Raw genomic sequence first — 26,006 nt, forward strand, 5'->3', positions numbered from 1 at the left:
ATAACGTATTGAGCAGTGTGTGTACAGGACAGAGGATTATAGTCGTTACGTGTCGTCTGATTCAAAAAGAGGTGGTGATGCAGAAAACGGGTTGCCACGGAAACGGTGCCCTGGGATCCAATTAATTGTGAGTCTAAATGAACGTGGCCTATTAAGGACTCTGTATTCAGCCAAGGAATGATATTCGGCCGTCCCCACTATTAATACACACAATTTTAATGACAAAACCTCAAGGGCTCTGACACCCCAAAAATGCCATTTAAAATATTCCCTTGAGTTGTGTGCAAAGACAGTGTTTTATAGTTATTTTTAAACATGAAGATGGAAGATAGATGTTGATTTTTTTCTTTATGTTACTCAGTAAGTCCAAACTACAGCAGGGTGAGCAGGACCCTGACACAAAGCGCTGGGGGCTTGTATGACCCTGAAGGGGTTCACTTTGTGACAATGACTGATTATAAAATATAAAGTAATAAATAAATACATCTTAAACGTCTTAAGGTGGTTGGTTGGTCTTCCAGCCTGATCAGATAAAAAAAACGTTAAAAACCAGCTTTACCTGCTAAAACCAGGCTAAGAGGTCCATTTAAACCAGCCAACCAGCTTACGCAGTTTTTTCAGCAGGGTTATGCGAGAAGAGATTACGAAGTCATAAAATAAATATTACACTTGCACAGTTTTGTGGGAAATCTGTTTCCTGGGAAACAGTAAATGAGAAAATGTAGCACTAATTATACTACAATATCTCGAGTATTATTTCCCAGCCAACACAACAGCCTAGATTCTGTTCTGAGCAAAGCTGGCTGATATGCTAACAACATTTAAAGGGATAGTTCACCCAAAAATTATTTCATTATTAATTTTCGTTTTTTCTAAAACAGGTTTTCTTTCTTCTGCAGAACACCAAAGAAGATATTTAGAAGAATGTTGGTGATCAAAGAACATTCTACTTCCACTGTACGAATACAAAACCACTGAGACATTTCTCAAAATATCTTATTTTGTATACCACTGAAGAAAGAATCCTATGCAACGTAAAAGTGTTAAAATGATAACAGAATATTTATTTTTTAGGTGATCTATCTTTTTAATAGAAAAAACTGGTAACATGTATAAAACAAGGCAGATGACTAGATTTAGGAAAAAATCCGCTCTGCACCAGAAGGAAGTGACCTTTAAATGAAACGTGACGCAGTGCCAAACCGCTTTAGGCAATGCTAATAAAATCTAGCTTCATCAACAACATCCATCCACATTAAAATGTGAATTATAGAAGTGAGAATACAGCATTGGTTCCTTTTCTCTGCTGAACCTTCCCTGATAGAAACTACACAAACCCATCTGTAAAAGAGAAATACATCTCCAAAGCTCTCTATACTTGACATTTATGAAAATGTGACATTAATGATTCGAACTTCATTTATACTTTAGTTAAACCTGAAAATAATGATGGATAAAACTTGACCCACCCAATTCCACGACGAATCATTCTGTTCTGTATAAAGACAGGTCAGAATAAAAGCGCTGTAACACAGGGTCAGTTCAACACAGCTACTTCATTTTACATTACATACAAATAAATGGGCCTTTTAAGTCAATTTTGAAGTCAATTTGAGCTCCTTTGTACAAGAGGTCAGATTTGCTTTTCTACTAAAGCACAAAAGATACTCTTGGAACATTCGCCAGCTCAAGTGATGCTGTCATTAAAGCAAAAGAGGGACATAATAAATACCAAGAAATTCAATGAATATTTTTTTCTCTGTCATGTTTTATTATAAAATAAAACTATATAATTTCTAACGTAAGAAACTTTAAAATGTTCAAATTAATAAAAAACATTTTCATAATTTTTTGGCCACATTGTATATTTAGAAGCATATATCAGCAAATTCAAATTAGAAATTAAATATCAGATTAAATTAAAGATTTATTGTGTAATTTTTTTGGAAAATCTATTGAAGAATGAGCTATTTCTATCTACAAACACAGCCGGTCCCCTTACATGGAACTCACCATGTTGTTTCTACAGTAGCCCTAACCGGACAAACTGCTCTACATATTGCGTTTCATGAAAACCTTTTCACCGTCAGCAAGAAAAGGGAAAACGTAATGACATCTTAGTCCTGTGTCAGCCATCATAGTGCTTTAAAAGGGAGGGGTGAACGATGGAGTGAGCTGTTGGTTGCAGTTACTGCTAGATGCTCCTAAATGTCATACGATACAAAATACTTTCATGCAAAATTTCATGAGTTACATGAATGCATTGAGTTACAATCTCTAACTTTAGCTGCTATCGTCTGCAATCTAACACAACAGAAAACCAAGTATCATTAAAACATCTTATGACTGTCTTTGTGTGATATGAACACATGCTTTGGTGACCAAACAGAGACCTCAATGAGTCTACGTGCCTTCTTCAGCAATCCTCAACAAACACTTTATTCTCTTTCTTTTTCCACCTGCTAGTTTCAAGTGTATCTTAATCATAACTAACCCGCAGAAAACTGCAACCAAAACACGTGTCTTGCACATGTTACACAAGTCATCTGATAATGCAAACCAATGCCCGCGGCTCATCCACCATCATTGACATCACTTCCTGTTTTTCAAAGAATATATTTTCTGCCTCAGCGCACCTCGGTAAACACAGATGGAGAGAAATAAGTGATTAAATATTGGATCACCTGAAGAACGCATGAATGTAAAAGGGCAAACTGTATTTGCTTCTTCAGCAGAACCTGATCATTAACTCACATTTATTTAACCCTATATGAAAACCAACAAGCGATACATGTCTGTGTATTTTTCCGGTCACTTATTAACTAAGAAAATCACGTTTCTATCTCGATCAGAGCAGATCAGAGTCTAATGCACCACTTGTGAGACTGTGAGAAGTGCAAGGTCAACACTGTGAGATGGACATTAACTCACCCGAAATATCACCTGACAGAGCGGATAAGTATAACAGATGTATCTCACAAAGAGAGTCAAAAACATGTCCAGGTCATATTTCACTAAAGAAACAGAAAAATATATAATATATACAGTATCAGCAGAAATAATTAAAAGACCATACCAAATTTTCATTTATTCAGCAATTCGAGATGTGTTCCAGCCCAGTGTCTGTGATACTGGCATAAAACTGCGAGGTTATCACATTAGAAAATTTGTTTTTAACTTTCCTTAATGCATGTACAATATTACATTACCTCTACTTTACCTTAAATATTACTATATGAATGTGAACTTGTTGTCTTGTATTTGAGGTCTGAAAAAATAGAGAGCATCTTTTCTGTTATTTTGACCTGTTTCTCCGGTTTTCAACTTCTGCATATAAATGCAAATAGTAACAATATTTTTGTTTGAAGTTAAGGGGAAATAAAGTTTCCATTTTACCTGAACACATACCTATAAATACTAATTTAAGAAAAGCTGAAAATTGTCTTTGAAATGACCTCTTAATTTTTTCTGCGCCTGTATTTATATATATGTCAAAGAACATTTTTAAATATTTAGTAATTGTTTTGTATGAATTACTAGAATTGAATGAAATGTACTGTAATGGAAAATATCAAAACCCATGTCATTTGTCAAACTAAAATTAAATGATATTTTATAGCAGCAATCAAAAACTTTTCTGGGTTAAAAACACACAATGAATGTTATTGAGCAAGAACATCTCAATAACAATACATTTATAAAGTTGATTTATAAATTGAGCTGTTGGGCACTATTTCACAAGAAATATCCGTTTGGCACATTATTTGACTTCACACCACGCAAAGCTAAGTATATAAAGCAACCTGCAATTTTCTATTTCGAACAAAAGTTATTTGTTGTTTACCTGTTATTTTATATTTAGTATTATGACTACATAGAGGGAAAACACATTGCAGCTTTAAATAAAACAATCTAAATAAAATCATTGTGCTTCAGTAATGCCATAAAACCTGGACATGTTTTTGTGATGTGTGTTGAGTCATTTGTAACACTGTTCTGCGTCAATCAAGTGTGAAGCTGATGCTGAATGGAGGCCTTTACAGGAGTACGTTGGTACAAGGTTTTAGGAAACACTGGGATAAACTTTTACATTTCATTTCAGTTTTGTTAATAAACCACAAATAAAGCCCACGGTGTTAAAAGTGTTAGATTATAAAATCACAACACACACAAACAACACCACAGTAAAAAGGACAAAACAACAACGGAACAATGGTTTATAAGGAAGTGAAATAGGTTTGGATTCATTTATCTTGAGTTGAACACCATGGCTTGCCACCTACTGTATCCATTCATTCATTCAAGATTAAGTTTCTTGCGTTTATGTAACCACTACCAACAAACTATATTTATCATCACGATATATAATACTGTGCAGTATACGCTAAATAAAACCTAGAAAATGTTTGCATTATGCGATAATAAACATTTTAATTCTACATATACTGCCCATAATTTAAAACAAACTAAATAAACAAGCATTCACTTCTACATTTATTCAATAAAAGTCTTGTAGTTATATACTATTAGACTACAAGACAAGATACAGCTGGCTGCCATGGCGACTGATTTACCTGAGGTCCATCTCTGAGACTGTCCTCTGGGCCACGCCCTCTTCAGGCTCCTCCTCCTCAGCATCTTCCCTGTCTACACTACCTGTCCGTCTCCTCCCTTTACCTACCCTCCTCCCACCTCTCTTCTCCTCCCTCTCCTCCTCTAACCTTTCAACCTCCTGTAATGCCTCCTCAACAAACTCCTCCTCCCTGGAGAGTCTCCGCCCCTGCATTGCTTTGCTGTGGGCGTGGCCAGCAGAAGCAGAGAAGCAGAGAAGCAAGTGGCATGCAGAACAGAAACGAAGGGAAAACAGCCGTCAACACTATCTGAATGATTTCTGAGATATAGATTATGTATAGAATGAAGTATGAAAGCATGACAAAATAATGCAGATGATACAAACAGAAGCCAGACATTGTTCACATAGGACAGAACATAAACATGTATACAATTTATGTATATGGGAATAAAACAGTATTTCATTTGAGTAAAATTAAGGGGTTTGGCTCTGAATTCACTTTAATGGAGTCAAAAATGAATTCACTCCAAATCCGAGTAATGATCCGAACATTTTTACTCTTAGGCCACGTCCACACTACAGATAAATACAGTACTCATATTGTGTGTTTAATCCTATTTTGAACACACAGAGTTTCGTTATTTAGGATGGTGACAACTGCATTCTTAAACCAAATCAGTCCAATAAATACTAATAACAAATGATATTTAACAGAAGTGAAAAAAAATAATGATGTTATGATTCCATACTAATACCCCCCAACTCAAAAGTATATAATGTTGGATTATTATATAATACAAAAACAATTTAATCTCAGTCAGGTGCGGTAGCCTATGAAATCACTTCTCCATCCTCTAAGGAATGAATCGATTAGATGCAAACTGTATAACATAATTTGATTCCAGAAAAAATGCAGCTAAATACCAAAAGGAAGCGAAAATCACATTTTCAGTCTTTATATTTAAAACATTAACTGTGACTTTTCATATCACTCTTAAGAATAATCCAGTCATTTAGTAAATATAAAAAAGCTATATTAATCTTTTTAAATCATTTAAGTGACTTTTTAAGTGGGACATATAAAAAATTGATAAAAAAACCAACAGTTAATTCCTCTTAAATGTACATATTATTTAAGTTTATTTAATATAAAGAAAAACTATTTATAATTATGTATTATCTTATTATTTAAAAGTATTTCATTAAAAAAAATCACATAAAAAATTATATATTTAATAAACCCTTATTCTGGTGAATTCTAAAATAAATATTTGTGTTACCTAACTTTTTACTTAATAAAAAAATTATATATTATATTTTTTTATTTACATTTACTCAATTTAAACGGTATATTTAATTGATTTCACAGCTTGAAAATGTCCTCAATTTTATAGTGTACACACATTGGAAATTTACTCTACATGTATTCACAAATCAATGCAGTTGTCACCTCCAAAACTCTGCAGAGCGCAGGTGGCCTAACAGAACCCTCCAGAACCTCACGGGTCCCGAACACAGACTTGACTGTGATCTGTTCCCAACATCCATCTCTGTTCAAAAAGACAACAGGCTCTCACCTGATCTTTCGGCTTCCCCGCGGCCGTTCTGATTGGACAGAGATGTAGCTCATGCTGCTGAATCGAGATGCGCTACTGGTTCTCGACACAGCGGACACGTCGCTAACATCACTGTCCGAAGATTTGGCCGAGAGGTTTTCTCCTCGATGAGGGTCCCTGCCCGAACGCTGTAGAACAAAATACACGCCTATAAGACAACACTTAAAAGACAGAAAGTAGAAGACCTAGCAGAAGTCTTTGGTTGGGGGCGCGTTTACATAAACCAATGTGAGCAACCCCTTATGTAACATTTGTTCTCATTTTGGCCTTCACAGTGACAAACACACCGGCTTAACTGGATTTTAATAGACCCCTGCAGAACTGATGGCCATGGCGATATGATGCCTCTCATACAACACCCTTAATAGGAAATGAAAGGAGGGTGATTTGACCATATATGGTGTTGAACTTCCTCTAAAGATCATCTGAGGATGAAAATAAAGGAGTTCCCCGCATACTGGCAAGTATTTATAAATAGTGTGCAGTAAATCTTGAGCATAGAGACTGAACTACAGAGATTATAGAGTATAAATCACATAAAAATGTTATTTCTTTATTTAATCAATTTATTGAATTACTCAACACATTTTGAAAGTCAAATATATTAGATATGTTAAAACGAAAATCATAAAAATGTACTTCAACAACATTTACTACAACAAGAAAACAGCTTGATTTATATCAAATGGAATCAAAGCAGTTAACATCACCATTTAAAGCGATATTTCATCCAAAAAAGACAATTCTGTCATCATTTACTCACCCTTTGGTCATTTAAAACCTGTATGCATGATCTGCAGAACACAAAAGAAGATATTTTGAAGAATGTTGGTAACCGAACAATGGCAGTACACATTGACTTGAATTGGTTTTGTGTCCATACAATAGAAGTGAATGGGTACCGCCATTGTTTGGCTACCAACATTCTTCAAAATATCTTTTGTGTTCTACAGAAGAAAGAAAGTCATACAGGTTTGAAATGACAAGAGGGTGAGTAAATGATGTCAGAATGTTCATTTTTGTGTAAAACTGTAAAAGTGTGCGTGTGATGTGCTTCAAAATTTTTGCAGAGTTAAACACATTCACTTACCTTGGACTGATAATCCTGTTCCAGCCTGGAGTCTGAACCCGTTCCTTGTTTATACTTGTTCATCTTCAGCTTCATCTCCCGCGTTCGTTCCTCGACATCCAAAGCACCTTAAAAGCACAATAGAGGACAATAAGATGCGTGGAAACAGATCTGTTGATATATTCACTTAATGAAGCAAGAGAATAAGGTGAAATGTCTTCTGAAGAAGTCTTTCTGACCAAAAACTCAAGGGTTTTGTATAAGAGGCGTTTGGTACAAATACACAATAAGCACGTGTTGGGCATGATCAACAGTTGTTTCTTAAGGAGATTAAACTGTTAGCGAATTACTTTAAAACCGTCTGAGCTCAAGACATCTGCCTGTTTAGAAATTGTTCATCAAGTGTTATAAGGAGGATACACTGGCATTTAAAAATCAACCCAAGGCACAAAATAATGCTGAAAATATGAATTAATAATTAAAAGATTACAGAATAGCTTCAATACAAGATATTCACAAATGTATACATTACATATTGTGCAAATTTTTCTACAATGTCCCTAGTTGCAAATTAACAAATACGCCACAAATGCATATTTAGTGTTGTTTTTGAACAAAATTAAAATCACACATACTCAACATTCGCAAGGTCAATTAAATAAATACACTATATTGTATTTGTATGCCTAACTTCTAGTCAAATCAAACATTTGCTTGTCATGCAAATGTAAGATACAAACTTAATGACATTTTCGAAAGTAAATGTCACGGACACACATGTGTTTTCATGCACATAAACCACTAAGACACTTCAGGTTGCGAGGCAGTAAGCTCCTGTTTTAATTGGTCTGTTTGAATCAATCACATAATTCGCTCGTACAGCTAACAGCATCTGTCTTCGGCAAAGCAGGTGGCGTAAAATGTCAATAGCAATTTTCTCTTGCCAATAGCAATTGTGCTGTTAAATAGTTAACATGATTTGCAAAGTACCGAATGATAAGTGTTCTGAGAATCATTACATTGGTTTAATATAATAGCAGTGCTACAATGAGTTATACACGAAGTGTGGTTTTACCTTAACAGTGCTACGAAATACGTTCAAAACGCTGTGCTTCATGGGTAACTTACCCTAGTTTCCAGTTTTGTTTCAATGTAATCTAAAGATATTTCCAATACTAAAATCACCAAAAGTGTCCATCTTTATAATTCATATGATGGTGATGGGGAGGAAACAACATGATGTAAAATAACTGAAATTAGCCTTATATAATGTTTTTTTGAGGGCTGCTTCATTAGCTCAAGCCATAATCAAAATCCATACTATATTTTCAAATAAATCCGGTTAATAGAGCGTAACAATAGATCATACGTGCTCAAATTTTACCCTTACAGCTCATTGAAATAATGCTTCATTCCTCCCGAAGAGTGATGAAATTAAAAGCTATTGTATCATGTATACCTGCATGCCTTTGGTGTGTCCTAGAATAAAGCAAAGAAGCTATGGAAAGAGATGAATTATTGCTTATTCTACAAAAATATTGTATAATGGAGTGGACACATTTGTTGGTACCCCTTAGAGAAGATAATACATGTAGGAGAGTAGGCGGGGCGAGACCGTGGTTCGAGTCCGGTGAGTAATTGTGAATGAGCGCCAGCTGTGCGCACACCGGGCTCGAATCACGTAGGAGATTGGGAGCATATAAAGGGAACGAGCGACCGGATCGTCGAAGAGAGAGGACCGGGCCCGAACATGTTTTACGTTCGTATTTATATTTATGTTTATATTTTTATATATTTTTATATTTATATTTATATTTATATTTATATTTATATTTATATTTATATTTATATTTATATTTATATTTATATTTATATTTATATTTATATTTATATTTATATTTATATTTATATTTATATTATTTCGCCGCGGTCGTCCGTGAGGGGCCGCCGGCTGTTATTATTTATATTAAAACTTTATTTGAATGTCTGCCGGTTCCCGCCTCCTTCCTTCCCTTTTATGGAGATTTATTACATTGGTGCCGAAACCCGGGAGGAAGGAGAGACATGCTGTCGAAGCGGTGGCTCTGGGGAAATGGAAGTGCACAGTGCGGCCACCGTCAAAGCTTCGGTGGAACGGCAACCTTTGCTGCCGCGCACCTGGGTCGAGGTGGGGTGGCTTTCGTCCAAGCGGGAGCGGGGGAGGAGCAGGGGGCGGAAGTGCCGAGTGCAGCCAATGCCTGCCAGAGGCCCGACTCTGTGTACGTCCGCCCGAGGGGGAGGAGCAGGGGACGGGGAACCCGCCCCGACTCCCAGATAAAGGAGGAGCCACCACCGGCCGCCGGGTGGTTCCAAACTAATTCAAACTAATTAAGCCTATTTAAACCGAGAAAAGTAGTCACTGTGCTGTTTGGTATCATTGTGTGCACCACACTGAACATGGACCAGAGAGGCAAATAATGCAAAGGAAAGCTAAACAAAGTTGTCTGAGGAGTTTAGAAAGAAAATAATAGACAAGCATGGTAAAGGTAAAGGCTACACGACCATCTCCAAGCAGCTCAGTTTTGCTGTGACAACAGTTGCAAATATTATTAAGAAGTTTAAGGTCCATGGAATTGTTGCCAACCTCCCTGTGCACGGCCGCAAGAGGAAAATCCACCCCAGAGTGAACTGAAGGATAGTGAGAATGTTTGAAAAAGAACCAAGGATAACTTCCAAAGAGATACAAGCTGAACTCCAAGATGAAGGCACGTCAGTTTCTGATCGCACCATCCGTTGATTTTCGAGGAAAAGTGGGCTCCATGGAAGAAGATCCAGGAGGAATCCACCTTTGAGAGAAAAACCAGACTGGAATGTGCTGAAATTCATATTGACGAGCCACAATCCTTCTGGGAGAATGTCCTTTGGAACGATGAGTCAAAACTGGAGCTTTTTGGCAAATCACATCAGCTTGATGTTCACAGAGGGTAAAAATCAAGCTTTCAAGAAGTGAACACCGTACCTACAGTGAAACATGTAGGAGGCAAGGTTATGTTTTGGGCTGCTTTGCAGCATCAGGGTGCCTTGAATCTGTGCAGGGCACAATGAAATCTCAACACTATCAAGGGATTCTGGAGCAAAATGTACTGGACCGTGTCAGAATGCTCTGTCTCAGTCGCAGGTCATGGGTGATTTTTAGCTGTGTGTTCTGAGTCATTATCCTGTTGGAGGAGCCAAGAATGAATAAGAACAAAACATTGGACTTCTGTAGTTGCCTTATATGAGTCCTGATCTGAATCCTATAGAACATCAATAGAAGGAGCTGAAACTAGCGGTCTGGAGGAGGCACTCATCAAACCTGAGACCGCTGGAGCAGTTTGCTCTGGAAGAGTGGGCCAAACTACCTGTTAAGAGGTGCAGAAGTCTCATTGAGAGCTACAGAAAATGTTTGCTTGCAGTGATTGCCTCTAAAGGTTTTGCAACAAAATATTAGGGATAGGGGTCCCATCATTTTGTCCATGACATTTTCATTAGTTTTATTATTTACAATATTATGTTGAATAAAATATCTAAAACAAAGTCTTATTTCTTTTTAATATGGAATAAACAATGGTGGATGCCAATCACTTTTTATTTCAGAGAAAATTGTGCATTCTTCGTTTTTGTGGAGGGGCACCAACAAATTTGAGCTGTATTTATTTTCTCCTTGGATAAATTAATTATTTGCCAGTAATTTAAAGGAATAGTGCACCTTCAAAATAAAAATTCTTCCATCATTTACTTACCCTGTTGTCATTTTAAACCCGTGTGATTTTCTTTCTTCTGCAAAACATTGCAAAACACATTTTCAAAAATGCTGGTAACCAAATTTCGTTGGTCCCCATTGACTTTTGTATGGACAAAAACCAATGCAAGTTAATGAGGACCAATGGTTTTCTGTTAACAACATTCTTCAAAATATCTTCTTTTTTGTTCAGGTTTTAAATGACTAGGAGTGAGTTAATGAGGACAGAATTTTCATTTTTAAGGATGAACTATTCTAAAATTATTTAAAAAAAGCCAAAAGCAACATTTGCATTTAAAGTAAAATCAATAATGATTAATATTCAATATTTAACATATTTTATCTAAACAATTTAATAACATAATAATCATTAAAAAACAATGCTCAAAAATGCTTCATGACATCATAAAAGACATGCAAATTTTCCTTTCTGACATTAAATACTTTTTCTCAAAGCTGTAATGATAAATCACAGAGGTTCGTTCAAGGCATAAAATGTAAAAAAAATTATATGGAGAAAATAAATGGAAGTGATACTTCCTGAACTCTTTATAAAGCTCAATATATGTGCCACTGTTTCTAAGCGTGTTTTTAAAAAGAGGACAAGAGGAGGAGCTCATATCACACATGATTATGACTGGCGCTGGTGAAGAGTTTGACCTCGAGAGAAATATAACACCTACTGTACAACCACCACATGAAATGAAAAAAAGCTTGTGAAAAAGAGAGCAGAAAGGAAGAAGTGATGGAGAACAGCCAGTGAAGACAACAGAACGGGTGTTTTTAGCTTTCAAGCACAGTCCAGCATTTCCAACGTGACACTTTTAACGCTTTATATTTAATTCAGATGGATTTAAACGGGTCCAGACTGATTTTCACAAAGTCTATAAATAAATGTCAGGGTCATATTTCAAACACAAATCACAAGAAAAAAGTAAGAAATTATGTTTTGAATAAAACCAATGAAGCCTATTGTTATTACCTGAACAGTTTGATTTAAAATCACAATGTTTGTATAAAGCCAATCCAAAACAAATTCAATATATATGAATAGTACAAAATATATTATAAAGGTAAATTAATACAATTTATTTAGGATGAGATATGACTGTGACATGTTCTTTGTGAGTCTTAAACTAACATGAATTGCTTATACCCTGCTGGAAAAATATTTTTTTATGGTGATTGTCTAGATGGACCGGTGAACCTGGTTTAGTTCTAGTAGAGCATTTTGATCAGTTTGGTTAGAGCTGGTAAACCACGTTTGACAAGCAACAGACCAGTTAGCATTTGTTTTCTTTCCCAGCAGGGTACACAACCGTATTGGAGAAAAAAGACGTGCAAAAGCCAAGAGGATTGGAGAAAAACAAGGCAGAAGAGAGGACAGACCTGAGTTTATCCGACTGTGGGAGTCCGTGTCTTCTAAGAGGGAGGGGTTTAGGGTGGTGGGGTCACATCACAAACATGGACAAACACAGAGGAGAGGGTGTGAGAAGAGGTACGGATGGAGAACCAGGAGCACCCGGGGCAAAAACACACAGGGAAGGAGCACAACACAACACAACAACTACACGACACAAACACCAACATACACAAAATGAGGAAAAACCAAAAACACAAGTTTCGAGTTCCATGACAGAGAGAAGAGATCACTGGAGCTGAACACTAAAATCGCTAACTTCATGTGTCACTTCAAATGCATGATAAAAGCTAACAAAAAAAGAGAGAAAATAAAGGAGAGTTCAGAAGAAAGACAAGTAAAGTAGTAAGTCCTGCTTTGAGGCAAAACCTGAAATACTAGAGAACTGTTAATAAAGCATGCAAATGAAGATACATAAAAAAGGACCTGTGAAAATTAAGGAATAGAGCTGAAGAGAAAGATCTTCAAAACCCCTGAGGAGAAACATTTTTTCAACAAAAGTGTTCAACAACTTTCAGCATTTGTACACAATTATGGCTGCCATCAGTGTCAAATTTCTTAAATTATGCATCTGTTAAAAAATATTTTCTACATTTAACATTTCCATAAAGTGGAGCGTCAGTAACCTTGGTTCAACTATTGCCGTGAGTTTGGGGCGGGACTATCTGTTTGTTCGACCAATGGCAGTGGGAGTCCTCCCAAAATCAATGAACCCTATATTTATAAATACAGGGGCAAAAACACATGTCAATCAAAGGTAGGACGTGCCAAAAAAGTCTAGTCAGTTGGATGAACTGTAACGTTCACAGACAAGTTGAACAGCGTTCAGTGTGTTATGTAATGCCGTTTGCCACTAATTGGACTTCATCCTCCTCTGCAGATTTATTTCCTTTATCTGCATCTATACAGAAACAAAATCTGCTGATGCTTCTGTTTTTTTCTCCATTTTTCCTTGTTCTCTCAAGTAACAATGAGCTGTGCTTTAAACAGCCCCAGCATTAATCACACAACCGCCACTGTGTTCATAATCTTGTGTACCCAAGCATATTACTGAAGCATTAATAACCCAAAACCAGGATGCCACTCCATACCGATGACTGCATGACGGTACGGTCATTAGCCGGGCCTGATCCGAACACTATGATCCCTCCAACACACACGACTGTCTCATTAAAAAAATATTCTGAACTTTAAGGTGAGTTAGCAGCATTGGAGCGGAAATTCTGTCTGACAACATCTCAAAGACGCTACGCACCATTTGACTAGTAAGTACAAATTTTAACTACAGTCTGTGTTCTTCTCACCCAACTGTTAAGAATGTTACTGCTTTCAAATGCATAGAGACTGTGTCTGTCCCCCGAATAATACAACCAAATAATAATTTATTTAAAAGTCAGAGAAAAAATCTTATCATGATTAAACCAAAAGACAATATATTTAATGAGCAAAACCAACGCCTAAAGTTTGGGCTACTTAATATTAGATCACTAAATTCAAAGGCAGTTATTGTAAATGAAATGATCACAGACAACAGTTTTGATATACTTTGCCTCACTGAAACCTGGCTTAAGCCAAATGATTATTTTGGTCTAAATGAGTCTACTCCTCCAAGCTACGGTTATATTCATGAGCCACGTCCGGTTGGTCGAGGTGGTGGTGTCGCAACAATATTTAGAGACTTTCTTACCGTTACTCGGAGAACAATGCATACATTTAAATCATTTGAAATGCTTGCGTTGAACATAACAGTTCCAAACAAAAGTAAAAAATCATTGGTCTCTCTTACATTGGTTACTGTGTATAGACCCCCTGGGCCTTACACTAATTTTCTGATAGAGTTCGCAGACTTCTTATCGGATCTATTGGTTAACGTCGATAAAGTACTGATTGTTGGAGATTTTAATATCCACGTAGACAGTGCTAACGATCCATTAGCTGTGGCGTTTAAAGAACTACTAGACTCTTGTGGTGTAACACAATACATCAATAGACCTACTCATCGCCTTAATCATACCCTAGACTTGATTATATCTCACGGAGCCGATCTAACCAATATCGATATTATACCTCAAAGCGACGATGTTTCCGATCACCATCTTATAATATGTACACTGCGCACTGCAGAAATCAGTTGTATATCTCGTTATCGACAAGGTAGAACAATCACCTCAACTACTAAAGATAGTTTCGTAAAGAACTTGCCAGATCTGACTTCTCTAATTACCTTTCCAACGAATATAAAATTGCTCGATGACATGACCAGCAACATGGGCACTATTTTCTCTAATACATTAGAAGCGGTCGCACCTATGAAGTCAAAAAGGATAAATGAAAAGAACATAGCACCATGGTATGATAACACCACTCGCGCCCTAAAAAGAGAAACGCGTAAACTGGAGCGAAAATGGAAACAAACCCAATTAGAGGTCTTTAAAATTGCATGGAAAGAGAGTGCAAGCTGTTACAAAAAGGCACTAAAAGCAGCAAAAGCCGAGCACTTCCGTAACCTCATAGAAAATAACAAAAACAATCCAAGGTTTTTATTTAGTACAATTGCTAAATTAACAAACAAACAGACTCCACCTGACCTGGGTATTCCGCCGCACCTTGGTAGCAATGAATTCATGAAATTTTTTACAGAGAAAATCGAAATAATACGAGACAACATAGCTAAAACCAAACCTCCAAGTTTGTCGGAAGAATTAGTTTCAACCGTCAGACAAAAAGAAAAGCTAGAGTGTTTTTCTCCTATAAATCAGGAAGATTTAATTAAAATTATTGCAACATCCAAACCGACGACATGCTTATTAGACCCCATTCCGACTACTTTATTAAAAGAGTTACTACCTGCTGTAATTGAGCCCATTTGTAACATAATCAACTCGTCTATTAATCTAGGACATGTCCCAGGACCCTTTAAACTGGCTGTAATTAAGCCTCTTATCAAAAAACCAAATTTAGACCCAAATGAACTTGGAAGCTATAGACCGATTTCAAATCTCCCGTACTTGTCTAAAATACTAGAAAAAGTAGTGTCAACTCAACTGTGTACCTTCCTACAAAATAATGACATGCACGAAAAGTTTCAGTCTGGCTTTAGACCGCATCACAGCACTGAAACTGCGCTCGTTAGAATTACAAATGACCTTCTTATTGCTTCAGATAAAGGAAACATCTCACTCTTAGTCCTGCTTGACCTTAGTGCTGCTTTCGATACTGTAGACCATAAAATACTACTAGATCGTTTACACCATTATATCGGTATTCAGGGACAGGCACTGCAATGGTTCAGATCTTACTTAACAGACCGATATCAATACGTCCATTTAAATGGGAAATCGTCAAATCTTACGCAAGTCAATTATGGATTACCACAGGGATCGGTTTTAGGACCCTTGCTTTTCTCCATATACATGCTGCCCCTCGGCAACATTATTAGAAAACATGGAATTAGCTTCCACTGTTATGCAGATGATACTCAGCTATATATCTCATCAAGACCAGATGATTCCTTTAAGCTATCCAAACTGGCAGAGTGCATCGAGGACATAAAACATTGGATGACTAGTAATTTCCTCCTTTTAAACTCTAGCAAAACAGAAATATTACTTATAGCACCAAAATTAAGTAAACCGAATATCTCCGATTACAGCCTGCAAATTGAAAGCTGCACTGTTACTCCAACAAATACAGTTAAAGACCTAGGCGTTATATTAGACGGCAACCTGTCATTTAAAAATCACATCTCAAATATCACAAAAACAGCCTTCTTCCACCTTAGAAATGTTGCCAAATTACGAAATAGTTTATGTGTTGCAGACGCAGAAAAGCTTATTCATGCATTTGTGACCTCACGGCTTGACTATTGTAATGCTCTACTTAGTGGTTGTCCTGTATCATCGATAAACAAACTACAGTTAGTTCAGAATGCAGCTGCCAGAGTTCTTACTAGGTCAAGAAAATACGATCACATAACCCCAGTTTTATCATCGCTTCACTGGCTACCCATTAAGTATCGCATTGATTTTAAAATTATTTTAATTACTTACAAAGCCCTGAACGGTTTAGCACCTACTTACTTAACCGAGCTTTTATCACGTTACAACCCATCACGCTCGCTGAGATCTCAAAACTTAGGACTTTTGACAATACCTAGAATAACAAAATCCACCAAAGGTGGACGAGCTTTCTCATACGTAGCACCTAAACTCTGGAATAGCCTTCCTGATACTATTCGAGGGTCAGACACACTCTCCCAATTTAAATCTAGATTAAAGACACATCTTTTCAGCCAAGCTTTCACTTAATGCATAGTTAATGAACAGCAGCTACGCTAATTATTCTCTTTATTCTCTTTCCGCCTCTGCCTCGGGATGCCCATCCCGAGGTAGGAAGAAGTTCCACCATGTCCAGACGACCGACAGATGCCCATCCCGAGGTAGGAAGAAGTTCCACCATGTCCAGACGACCGACAGATGCCCATCCCCAATTTGAGATTACACCAGATACAGCTGCAGACTGACTGACCATCCCAGCTCCATCTAAGGCAATTCCACCAGCTGCCAAGAGAAATATGACCATCGGACCATCCCAGCTCAGACCACTACATCCCCAACCAAGAGCAAAGACGGACTATTTGTCTTATTAATGCTGAAGTTACAATATTTGGTATTAAATGCTAAACTAAAATCACATGTCACCAGTCTGAGTGCAGCTATGACACGTCAGAGGGGATCTGGCCCTCCCGGTTGAGCCTGGTTTCTCCCGAGGTTTTTTTCTCCATTAATCAATCATTGGAGTTTGGGTTCTTCGCCACAGCAGGGCAGTGTTGGCCTGCTCACCGGGAGACTGCATTCATTCATTTATTTATTTAGAAATTAGATGTTATTTATTAGAATGAACTTACTCGTTGTATAAATACCATGCACTGTGCTGTGTTTTAACTTTTCTGTTTTTCTTGTTTGCCCCTGTAAAGCTGCTTTGAAACAATACACATTGTGAAAAGCGCTATATAAATAAACTTAAAAAAAAAAAAAAAAAAAAAAAAAAAGGTAACAGTGATCATAATCGTCTCATTGTCATCTCATTTGGGTTTGGTTGAGTAAGAGCCAGTCATTTCCATGAGAGACGAATGAAGCTGAAACGCCCGTCTGCAGCACAATTCACCACATACAGCTCTGTGTTTTCTTACAATAGATTTGGTTTGATGAGTGGGTAAAGATAATGTTGAAGTTGTACTTGCTTTATACTTTTCAATGAATTACAATTGTACAAAATGAACGCAAAATGACACAAATAGAAGAACGTCTGTGTGGAACATGTAGAAAAAGGTTGTGCAGAAGATCATGAACATTCAGACTAATGCATGCAACCTACGGCAGCAAACACGCAGCATCTTTTGTTTAAAACAGAAGCAATGTGCTGCATTCTTCCACCAAAATATAACTATTAAAAACAGCATTTATGAACCGTGTCTCATTATTAAAACAGGAACAAGAGCTAGAAGACAGACACAAAAGAATAACATGTGCAATTCCAATAGTTGTACTGTAGATGACAAATAAAACTAAAGATCAAACACTTTTGTACTAAGCAAGAAATAATAAACCACTCACCATGAAATCCAACATGTTCCTAGATTTATAAAAGTGACACAATAAAGTTAACTTCAAAAAGCTTACTACAAAAGCTTTCAGGCCATCTGTAAACATACTGTGGTCAGTTTGGGGGCTCAGACTGATCCAGACTCCCCTGATCAGACAAGAGGGCTTCAATAAAGTCAAAGGTCAAACGCATTACGATGAAGAGAGGAAAGAGCGGACAGTCATGGTCAGAGAGGTCAGAGGTCACTGGGATGGACCTTCACAAACCTGTCTGTGCCGGGATGTGCATCACCTCCAGATGGCCATTAGTCAAGTGACCAGAACTGATCAATGAGCTCTGCTGGTCCTCCCATGTCACCTCTTAACACGCAGGTCAGCATCACAGAGACACCGGGAGCGTTAACACACGGCCAAAACGTTTAACACCTCAGAGAAACTGTATGGTAGAAATTCTCTCTATTGCATACAGCATCTCTAAAACACACCGGGACACTTCAGTCACACAGACAAATATCAACTGAAATGGCATTTATGACTTACATTTTTTTTCAAGAAAAACATTTGATTAAAATGATGTTTTCTACTGTAGGTTTTAAACGATAAAACAACCGACATGCTATTAATCTGGACAATGAAATTCAGTTAATGAACTATATTTTTTACTGGCTACAAGGAAGATGGCCTGGTCATTTGTATTATTAGTTTGAATAAAAATAGCTTTTTATTGAATACAGATTTCTTATAAAATGATAGAATCCACATTCTTAAGGAACAAAATTCTATATTAGTTTATAATTGAAAACTTCTTGTGGTTTATGCTTGAGGAATATACTGGATTATTTTCCTTTCAAATAAATGCAATTTGTTTTGACATTTTCCCATCAAATGCAATGTATCTATTCATTTTTAAGTGTGTCCTTAGTGTACACATCTTTGGGCCATCAAATCCAAAAACATTTCAGCATTGTGGCAGTAAAAAGCTCCTCTCACCATGTAATCGTGCGCCATCTGCTGGTGAGCAGCTCTAACTGACAGACTCTTTTACTGTCAATATTCATACTAGGATGCGTCTTGGAATAACATTAACTAAAAAAATGGATTAAAAGAATAAAGTAGAACATTTAACTGCAAAAACTCAATCCAGGTCATTGTCATTCAACACAATCTCTGAATTATTCACAGCAAATTACAGACCTAAAAAATAGCAACCCATCACACGATAGAGAGAGAGAGTAAGAGAGAGAAACGAGAGCAGGAGAGAAGAGACGAGCGAGAGACTGACCTAGAAACACGTTACAGAGAAAGAGACTCATCCATGCAGCACACAATGAACACAGACCAGCATCAACCCTTGACAGAGACGATTTAAACGATTTAAACTAAAGGATAGTTTAATGATGCAGATAAGGTTGGGCGATACATCTGAAATCAAACTTCAGATGCCGTTGCTGCTGCAAAGCAGCTAAAAAAATAGGTGTGTATGGTCCTATAATAAATATGTGCAATATTGTTCTAATCAAAACAAAAACTACACTGCAAACACACATCTCGTGACACTTGCCTTTCCTCTCGTTGACCGTCGGGCCACTATGCCTCAATTCACAATCTTTAACACAACAGCAGAAACAGTCGTATCAACACTAAACACAATGAAGCTTCAAACTGAATTTCCTGTATGCAGATTTTCGGATGCCCAAAATGTATGAGTTAGAATTTCAAATGGCTTATGTAGAGTAAATAGCAGTTGGTGAGAAATGATGCATGCTGGGAAGGTGGCAGACGTACAAACTTCCAACAGAGCAGATCTTGTGGCAAAAACACCGGATGTGACAGATGGCCGTGGAGGAAATGTGTCCAGCTGGAAAATCCAGCATTTGTGCGACTGTATCAGTCTAACTTACTACCAATTGTAATATTTCAATGCACAAATGATCATGTATGTATTTGTGATTTGAAGCTCTAATCCGACCCGAAAACAAGACCATGTGCTCACGCAACCTATTGATGTGCGATACACTGACCTAGAACCCTACAGTGTGTCGAGTAGATCTCTATAATCTGGGGCACAGATGGGACAAAAATTAGCACTTTGAGTATCAAAGCGCCACAAGTCTTCTGAGAATTTGCACGACATGATAGTTTGTGATCCGGAATGAAGCTTCCAGAATGTTTAAGGTGATTTCTTGAGATTGTCTGTGTCTTCAAAACAATCAAGAATGTAAACTACCTTCTAGTTTAAACTAGTAAACTAGTTTGTCTCCAGGTTTCTCACCCATTGTGTGGTGCAAAATAACTGAAAAGAGACTTGAGTACAACAAAGAACAAAAACTGAATTCAGAGACTTTTACTATTAAGTCTATTAGGGATCAAGTCTCACAAACATCTTATGAGTTTTAGATAAGACGTCAATAATGTCTAAAACTGTGCTTAGATTTGCCAATATCCTAAACTGTGCCAGACAAATGTGGAAGATCTATTGACAGAAATGTTGTGTGTACATGTTAATGTACATAACTATGTTTTGTGAGGTAAATTAAGACCTTACATCACGAAGCGTTGTTTTTATAATCTTATAATGAGCTATTTCTATTGACATACTACCGTGGCCGCTTGGTGTCACAGCGCTGCAACAGAAGAAAACACTTGCAAATAGAAAAAACACCAACAAATTCAGAAAGCATTTTCATTAGTTTGGCGACACATGCCCTGCAAACACTCGCAACACAAACAAACACTGAAGCGCCCTGAAATACTAGCAACACAAACGAATACAAAAACGCTCTGCAAGTGGCACAGACAGGGATGAGCCCTTCAGAATGGAAGGCAGGAAGTGAATGATCCTAGCCAGGTGCATCAGTTTTTAGAGTCCCCCAGAAACACTGTCGTTGTCATCGGTGACACTTGCAGCACGACTCTGTATTTGTTTGTGTTGCAAGAATGTGCAGAGCATGTGTCGCCAAACTAATGAAGATGCTTTTTGAATTCGCTAGTGTTTTTTCTATTTGCGTGTGTTTTGCAGCCACCGTAACATACACCGCAGGTCCCCTTACAGGGAATTCGCCATATTGTTCTACAGTAGACCTAAACGGACTAACTGCTCCGCAGAACGCGTTTCGAAAATAAATTATCTCCTTCGGCAAAGTAGAGAAAACGTGACAACATTTTACTTCTATGTCAGCCACCGTAGTGCTTCAAAAGGGAAGGGCGGAGTGAGCCGTTGGTTGCAATTCGCAACCTCACCGCTAGATGCCGCTTAAATCTCAACATTTACCCTTAAAGTCAAAAGTACAGTGTGTAAACAAAACGGAACCACACCATCACAACTAAGGAAAAGAACCAATAAAGGAACAAAAAAATAATAAATTTCATCACAACATTGTCATGATTACAAGGAAATAGACAAAAACTCCCTTAATGTGACTCATATTATTGCTATGTGTCACATTCATAAACAAACATAAAGTTTTGCAATGGAACTGGTCTCAAAAGCTCCCAAAGCTTTATTTATCACATGTCTCATGCTTTAAGAAGCGGGTCACTTTAAAATCAACTTTTAAATACACAGCATTTTAGAAAGCACATCCCTTTGGAATTCTCATTGATCTGCATACGTCAATGGGAATGCATTCTACTTTACATTTTCTTAACTTTTGGTCACACTTTTGCCAACCTTTGCATTTTTCTTGCTTCATAATGCATCGCCCCCTTAGAAATCAATGCGTTCTCTGACGCAGTTCATAGCTCAAGACCATTGCAGAAAGGTTTAATTTAATCAGAACAATATTTTCTGACTGATTAAACCATCACAGTCACGCTACACACCTGAACAAGGCTCAGGTTCTTCATCTCGGCCTTCTGAGACAAGAATGAGAGAGGGAACCGAATTGAGATGTTAAACAGTCGCACATGCATGACTAAACCACACACGTCTGTAATGTGATTGTGTGTGGTACACACTCAAATACAACAACAGATGTTACATCATGACTACTGATGTCATATTCAGGGTAATGAAACAATGCAATGTTGTGATCTGTAAAAGAGTTCAATTCATTCCTTAACAAACTGTTTTTACTTTTTTGTTAAAGCCAATAAAGACAGTTTGTAAAGTGGATTGACCGGCACTATGTGAAATAAAGAACTCCCAGTTATTGCAGCAACTTCTGCTTTTCAAGAGGTTTTGCATTTTTCAGATGGAAAAACATATTTTTTTTGTTCTATACTGTAGTTTTTGTGGAACCATGTAGTGAATACAAAACTGTGAGTAATTTATGCAGCTCATCTTCCCAATTTTTGTACTTTTTTTAAAATAACCAATTCGATTGCATTTTTCTTTTTCTTAAAACCGACTCCAACCAGGATTTCATATCCCTATAAACCATACGGCCCACTGTACCTACTGTATGGAAGATCAAAGCACCGCATTTATACCTTCTCACAGTCAGACCCTTTACAATCTCACCCCAGAACACATCTCTGCATGAGCATGAGACAACGGAGGTCAAATGGAGAGGAGCAGAAGAGAAAAGTAAACGTACTTCTTTCCAGCGTTCCTTTGGCAGGCAGTTGTGGTAGCTGTCGTCCTCTCCTGCTGTTTGCAGGTGTGTCTGTGGGGCTGGTCTGAGCCGATCCACCACGAGGATGTGCCCTGACACACAGGAAACAAAAAAACAATATTACTACTAATGTATGGACCTTTACCCCAATACCCATTACCCAGAATGCTCAGCTCTCAGTAATGGCACAAGAACCAAGAAACTGCCAACAAAAACAAAAGCTGTAAGATACAATAAAGGGAGATATCAAATATAAAGCCATAAAACATTTTCAAGTTACCTAAGGAAACATTGATTAAAGAAAAAATGATGTTATTCTATAAAATTCAACTTGATAAAAGTAGAGAAATGAAAGGTAAAAAAGCATGAGTTAAAATGCAAAAAACATGATTACGGCAGACATTGGAACATGCAAAGCCATTTCAATGCTGTTGGGGATTCATATAACAAGAAATGTACATGATGTGGTTTTCCATAAGCATAAGTCATAAACAAAACGAAAACAAATAATAATAAACTGATGCAAAGAATGTGTGCGACATGCTTGTGACATAAACATGGATCTTCCAAAGTGATACTGCAAATTTGTTCTTCCTCTATATATAAATATCTAAAAGTGTAACAAAAAAAGATTATTTCACACTTTTATAATAAGTTGTAATTAATGTGTTGTGTTCCAAAACAAAAAATGTAAAGAAATTAACAGTTTGTATCGTCTACGTGGATCCCAGAGGAAAAGTGTATCGCTCATAGTTTTCTCTTTTATAACTCAGGAGACGTTGTTGAGAAGATTTGTCCGAGACTTTAGTCCTTCAATGTCTTTAAAAAATTAAAATAGACAAACCCAACAACCCAACATTTTTAGGCTATGAGTGTGTAGCACTATAAAATGAACATAGATTAGAATAGAATAGTTGTGAATTGAGTTAGAGAAGTTTGCTCACTGTCTGCGAGAAACTATTGAGACATTAAACAGATCTCCTGTGTGATTTTTCTCTCCTGTGGGATAACATGGAGTAGATATTACAGCACGGTTGTACAGAAATCAAAAATCAAACACAAAATTAAAGAAACTGAGCGGCTGGGGTGGATGGATGAGGGGATGATCTTTGTATCGTAGTAGGATGTTTTGGTTAGTCAGGGCTGGGTCACCTCGATAAGGCAGGGGAAGGTGGAGCAGAGTTTCCTGACGGCAGGGAGGGCATTGAAGACCTCAAGTGAGGGACGTCGGGCGGCCGCTCCGTGGAGCGAGAGCGACTGTACATGGGACGCTCAAGTGCGGACCGCTGGTCTGCAGAACGGGACCTGTGATGGTAGTCGTGTCTGTCTGACGCTCCGTAATTCCTGAAAAAATGCGATTGGGGAAACAGATTGATGTTCAGTGTGGGTGAGGTTGTTGGGCTTATGAGGGCATTCAGAGAGACTCCAACTGGCATCTGGTAGCAGCTGGTAATATTTCCTTCTTTGGCACTAGGGAACAAATTATGAACAACTAACTCGCACCGCTACGGAGCGACTGTGATGAATTTCATATTGACTCATTTGCAGTCACTTTTTGGCCATACAATTAACTGTTTACATATAATCTTGTGTTAAAACTGAAAAATAAAATGGCAAAACAGATGGCTTCCAGAAATACTGACCCCTTTGATTTTCCCCATAGAAAAAAAATCTTAAAAAATCTTAAAAAATGCTAAAACGTTTAAGACTACCAGTGGCTGAAGATTGTGAAGTCATTGTATTCACGTCTGAAAAAGCCTCGAGTCTGGTTTCAATTAAACAAAAACATTCAACCGTATTTCAAATGCATTGAACAAAAACATTTCTAAAACTGAGGCCACTTACAAAGTGAGCTGTTGAGCTCTATAATCAATTACACTTTTTTTATAACATTTCAAACTGAGACATTTGACAAGGTATAACAGTACACAGGACAACGACAGAAAGGCACATGTAGTGTTATGTACAATATGTGAAATGCATGACCAGTTGTCCAGCAAAGATGTGATTCTCTGTTCATTTAGAAGCCTAAAACGATAAAGGTGTAATGGGTAATTTTTTGAAGGATCTATTGATAGAAATGCAATATAATAAACATAACTATGTCTTCAGAGGTGTATAAAGACCTTACAGTACATAATGAAGCATTATGTTTTTATTACCTTAGAAAGAGCTATTTCTGTCTACATACACCGTGGGTCCCCTTACATTGAATTCGCCATGTTGTTTCTACAGTAGCCCTAAACAGACAAACTGCTCTGCAGAACGCGTTTCGTAAATACGTTATCTCCTTCGGAAAAGAAGTGAAAATGTGACCTCCTTGACGACATTTTAGGTGAGCCGTTGGTTGTAATTCCCAACCTCACCTCTAGATGCCGCTAATTTTAATTCACTGGAGCTGGTGGCCTCCAGTTGTAAAATACAGCCATTTTAAGACTTGACTTCTTCTTTGAAGCTGCTAGCATCTGTTTTATATTATAATCCTATGGAGTAAACCATGTTTTAAAAAAACGTCCTAAGCGCTTTCTGAAACGCCAGCACCATTCTCTTTTTCTGCAGCTCAGAGCTTCTTTTGATGTTGAAAAAAGTTCAACTTCAAGTTCAAAAACGCCCTACGTCAAGCTCCTTATTCACAACTAAAAAATGACAGAGATCTGTCGTTTCCGCAAGGAACGTGATTGGTTGAGAAGGCTCAAGCTCGAAAAAATAAAGAGGGCGCCGAAACTAGTATAATGATTGTAGTTTTTAAATATGTGATTAGTTATAAAAAAAAAAACGCTCTCTGTTTGTAATTCAAATAGGCTTTCATTACGCTGCCTCTGTTTCTCTGGGCTGCCGTCTTGCGCAAAGTCGTGGAGTTCCGCTGCTGCTATTTGTAACCAAACGCTGCGGGCATTTACTTTTTTCCTAAAAAAGCGCTTTTGTCAACTTGATGTTATGACGTCACAAATATGCTAATTAGTTGGTGACCTCACCAGAAGTCTGTCCCAAAATACCAGGAACTGACGTAGATTTGTGGTTACACGAGGCGTTTCAGGCAGATCTGGGTGAGCATTCACTTTTAGATTTTTGCAATTTTACGTGTCTAAGACATGCATTGGCATCTTATAACACATCAAAGACACAGAAAAATATGAACATATGACACCAATCAAAAGATTTAAAATATTTTCAATGCATTATAATATAACACACCAGATAGCACTCTATCCTTCTTGCAGGACTGAAATAAAATGTCTTTTCTGCAAAGAGACAAATTATTGACATTACACCCTTTAATTCCTGGTAAAATTTGCATATCATAATTCTTTAGCAATTTTCAAAGGTCACTAAATCAAGACCGCCTACACTTCAGTAACTGTAATTACAAAAGAAAAAACTGTAGCGCTCCGGGCAAAACATGTAACAG

At 37.3% G+C, this 26,006-nt stretch overlaps 1 protein-coding gene across 17 annotated transcripts in view; it reads right to left on the bottom strand.

Moving 5' to 3' along the window:
- Window positions 1-26,006, bottom strand: part of rims2a (regulating synaptic membrane exocytosis 2a) — a 132,345-nt gene that overhangs the window by 28,033 nt on the left and 78,306 nt on the right. For 10 of the 17 annotated variants that reach the window (XM_056762345.1, XM_056762341.1, XM_056762342.1 and 7 more), the window contains 7 exons: window positions 23,750-23,941; window positions 22,580-22,689; window positions 21,864-21,896; window positions 12,408-12,440; window positions 7,280-7,386; window positions 6,151-6,317; window positions 4,575-4,793 (listed from right to left, as the gene is read on the bottom strand). In XM_056762345.1, coding sequence (XP_056618323.1) covers window positions 4,575-4,793; window positions 6,151-6,317; window positions 7,280-7,386; window positions 12,408-12,440; window positions 21,864-21,896; window positions 22,580-22,689; window positions 23,750-23,941 — 861 coding nt within the window. The remainder of the gene's footprint in view (window positions 1-4,574; window positions 4,794-6,150; window positions 6,318-7,279; window positions 7,387-12,407; window positions 12,441-21,863; window positions 21,897-22,579; window positions 22,690-23,749; window positions 23,942-26,006) is intronic. The other 7 variants (XM_056762355.1, XM_056762351.1, XM_056762356.1 and 4 more) reach the window with 5 other exon arrangements.

The sequence above is a fragment of the Triplophysa dalaica genome, chromosome 12 (genome assembly GCF_015846415.1).
Source record: "Triplophysa dalaica isolate WHDGS20190420 chromosome 12, ASM1584641v1, whole genome shotgun sequence".
Lineage (NCBI taxonomy): Eukaryota > Metazoa > Chordata > Actinopteri > Cypriniformes > Nemacheilidae > Triplophysa > Triplophysa dalaica.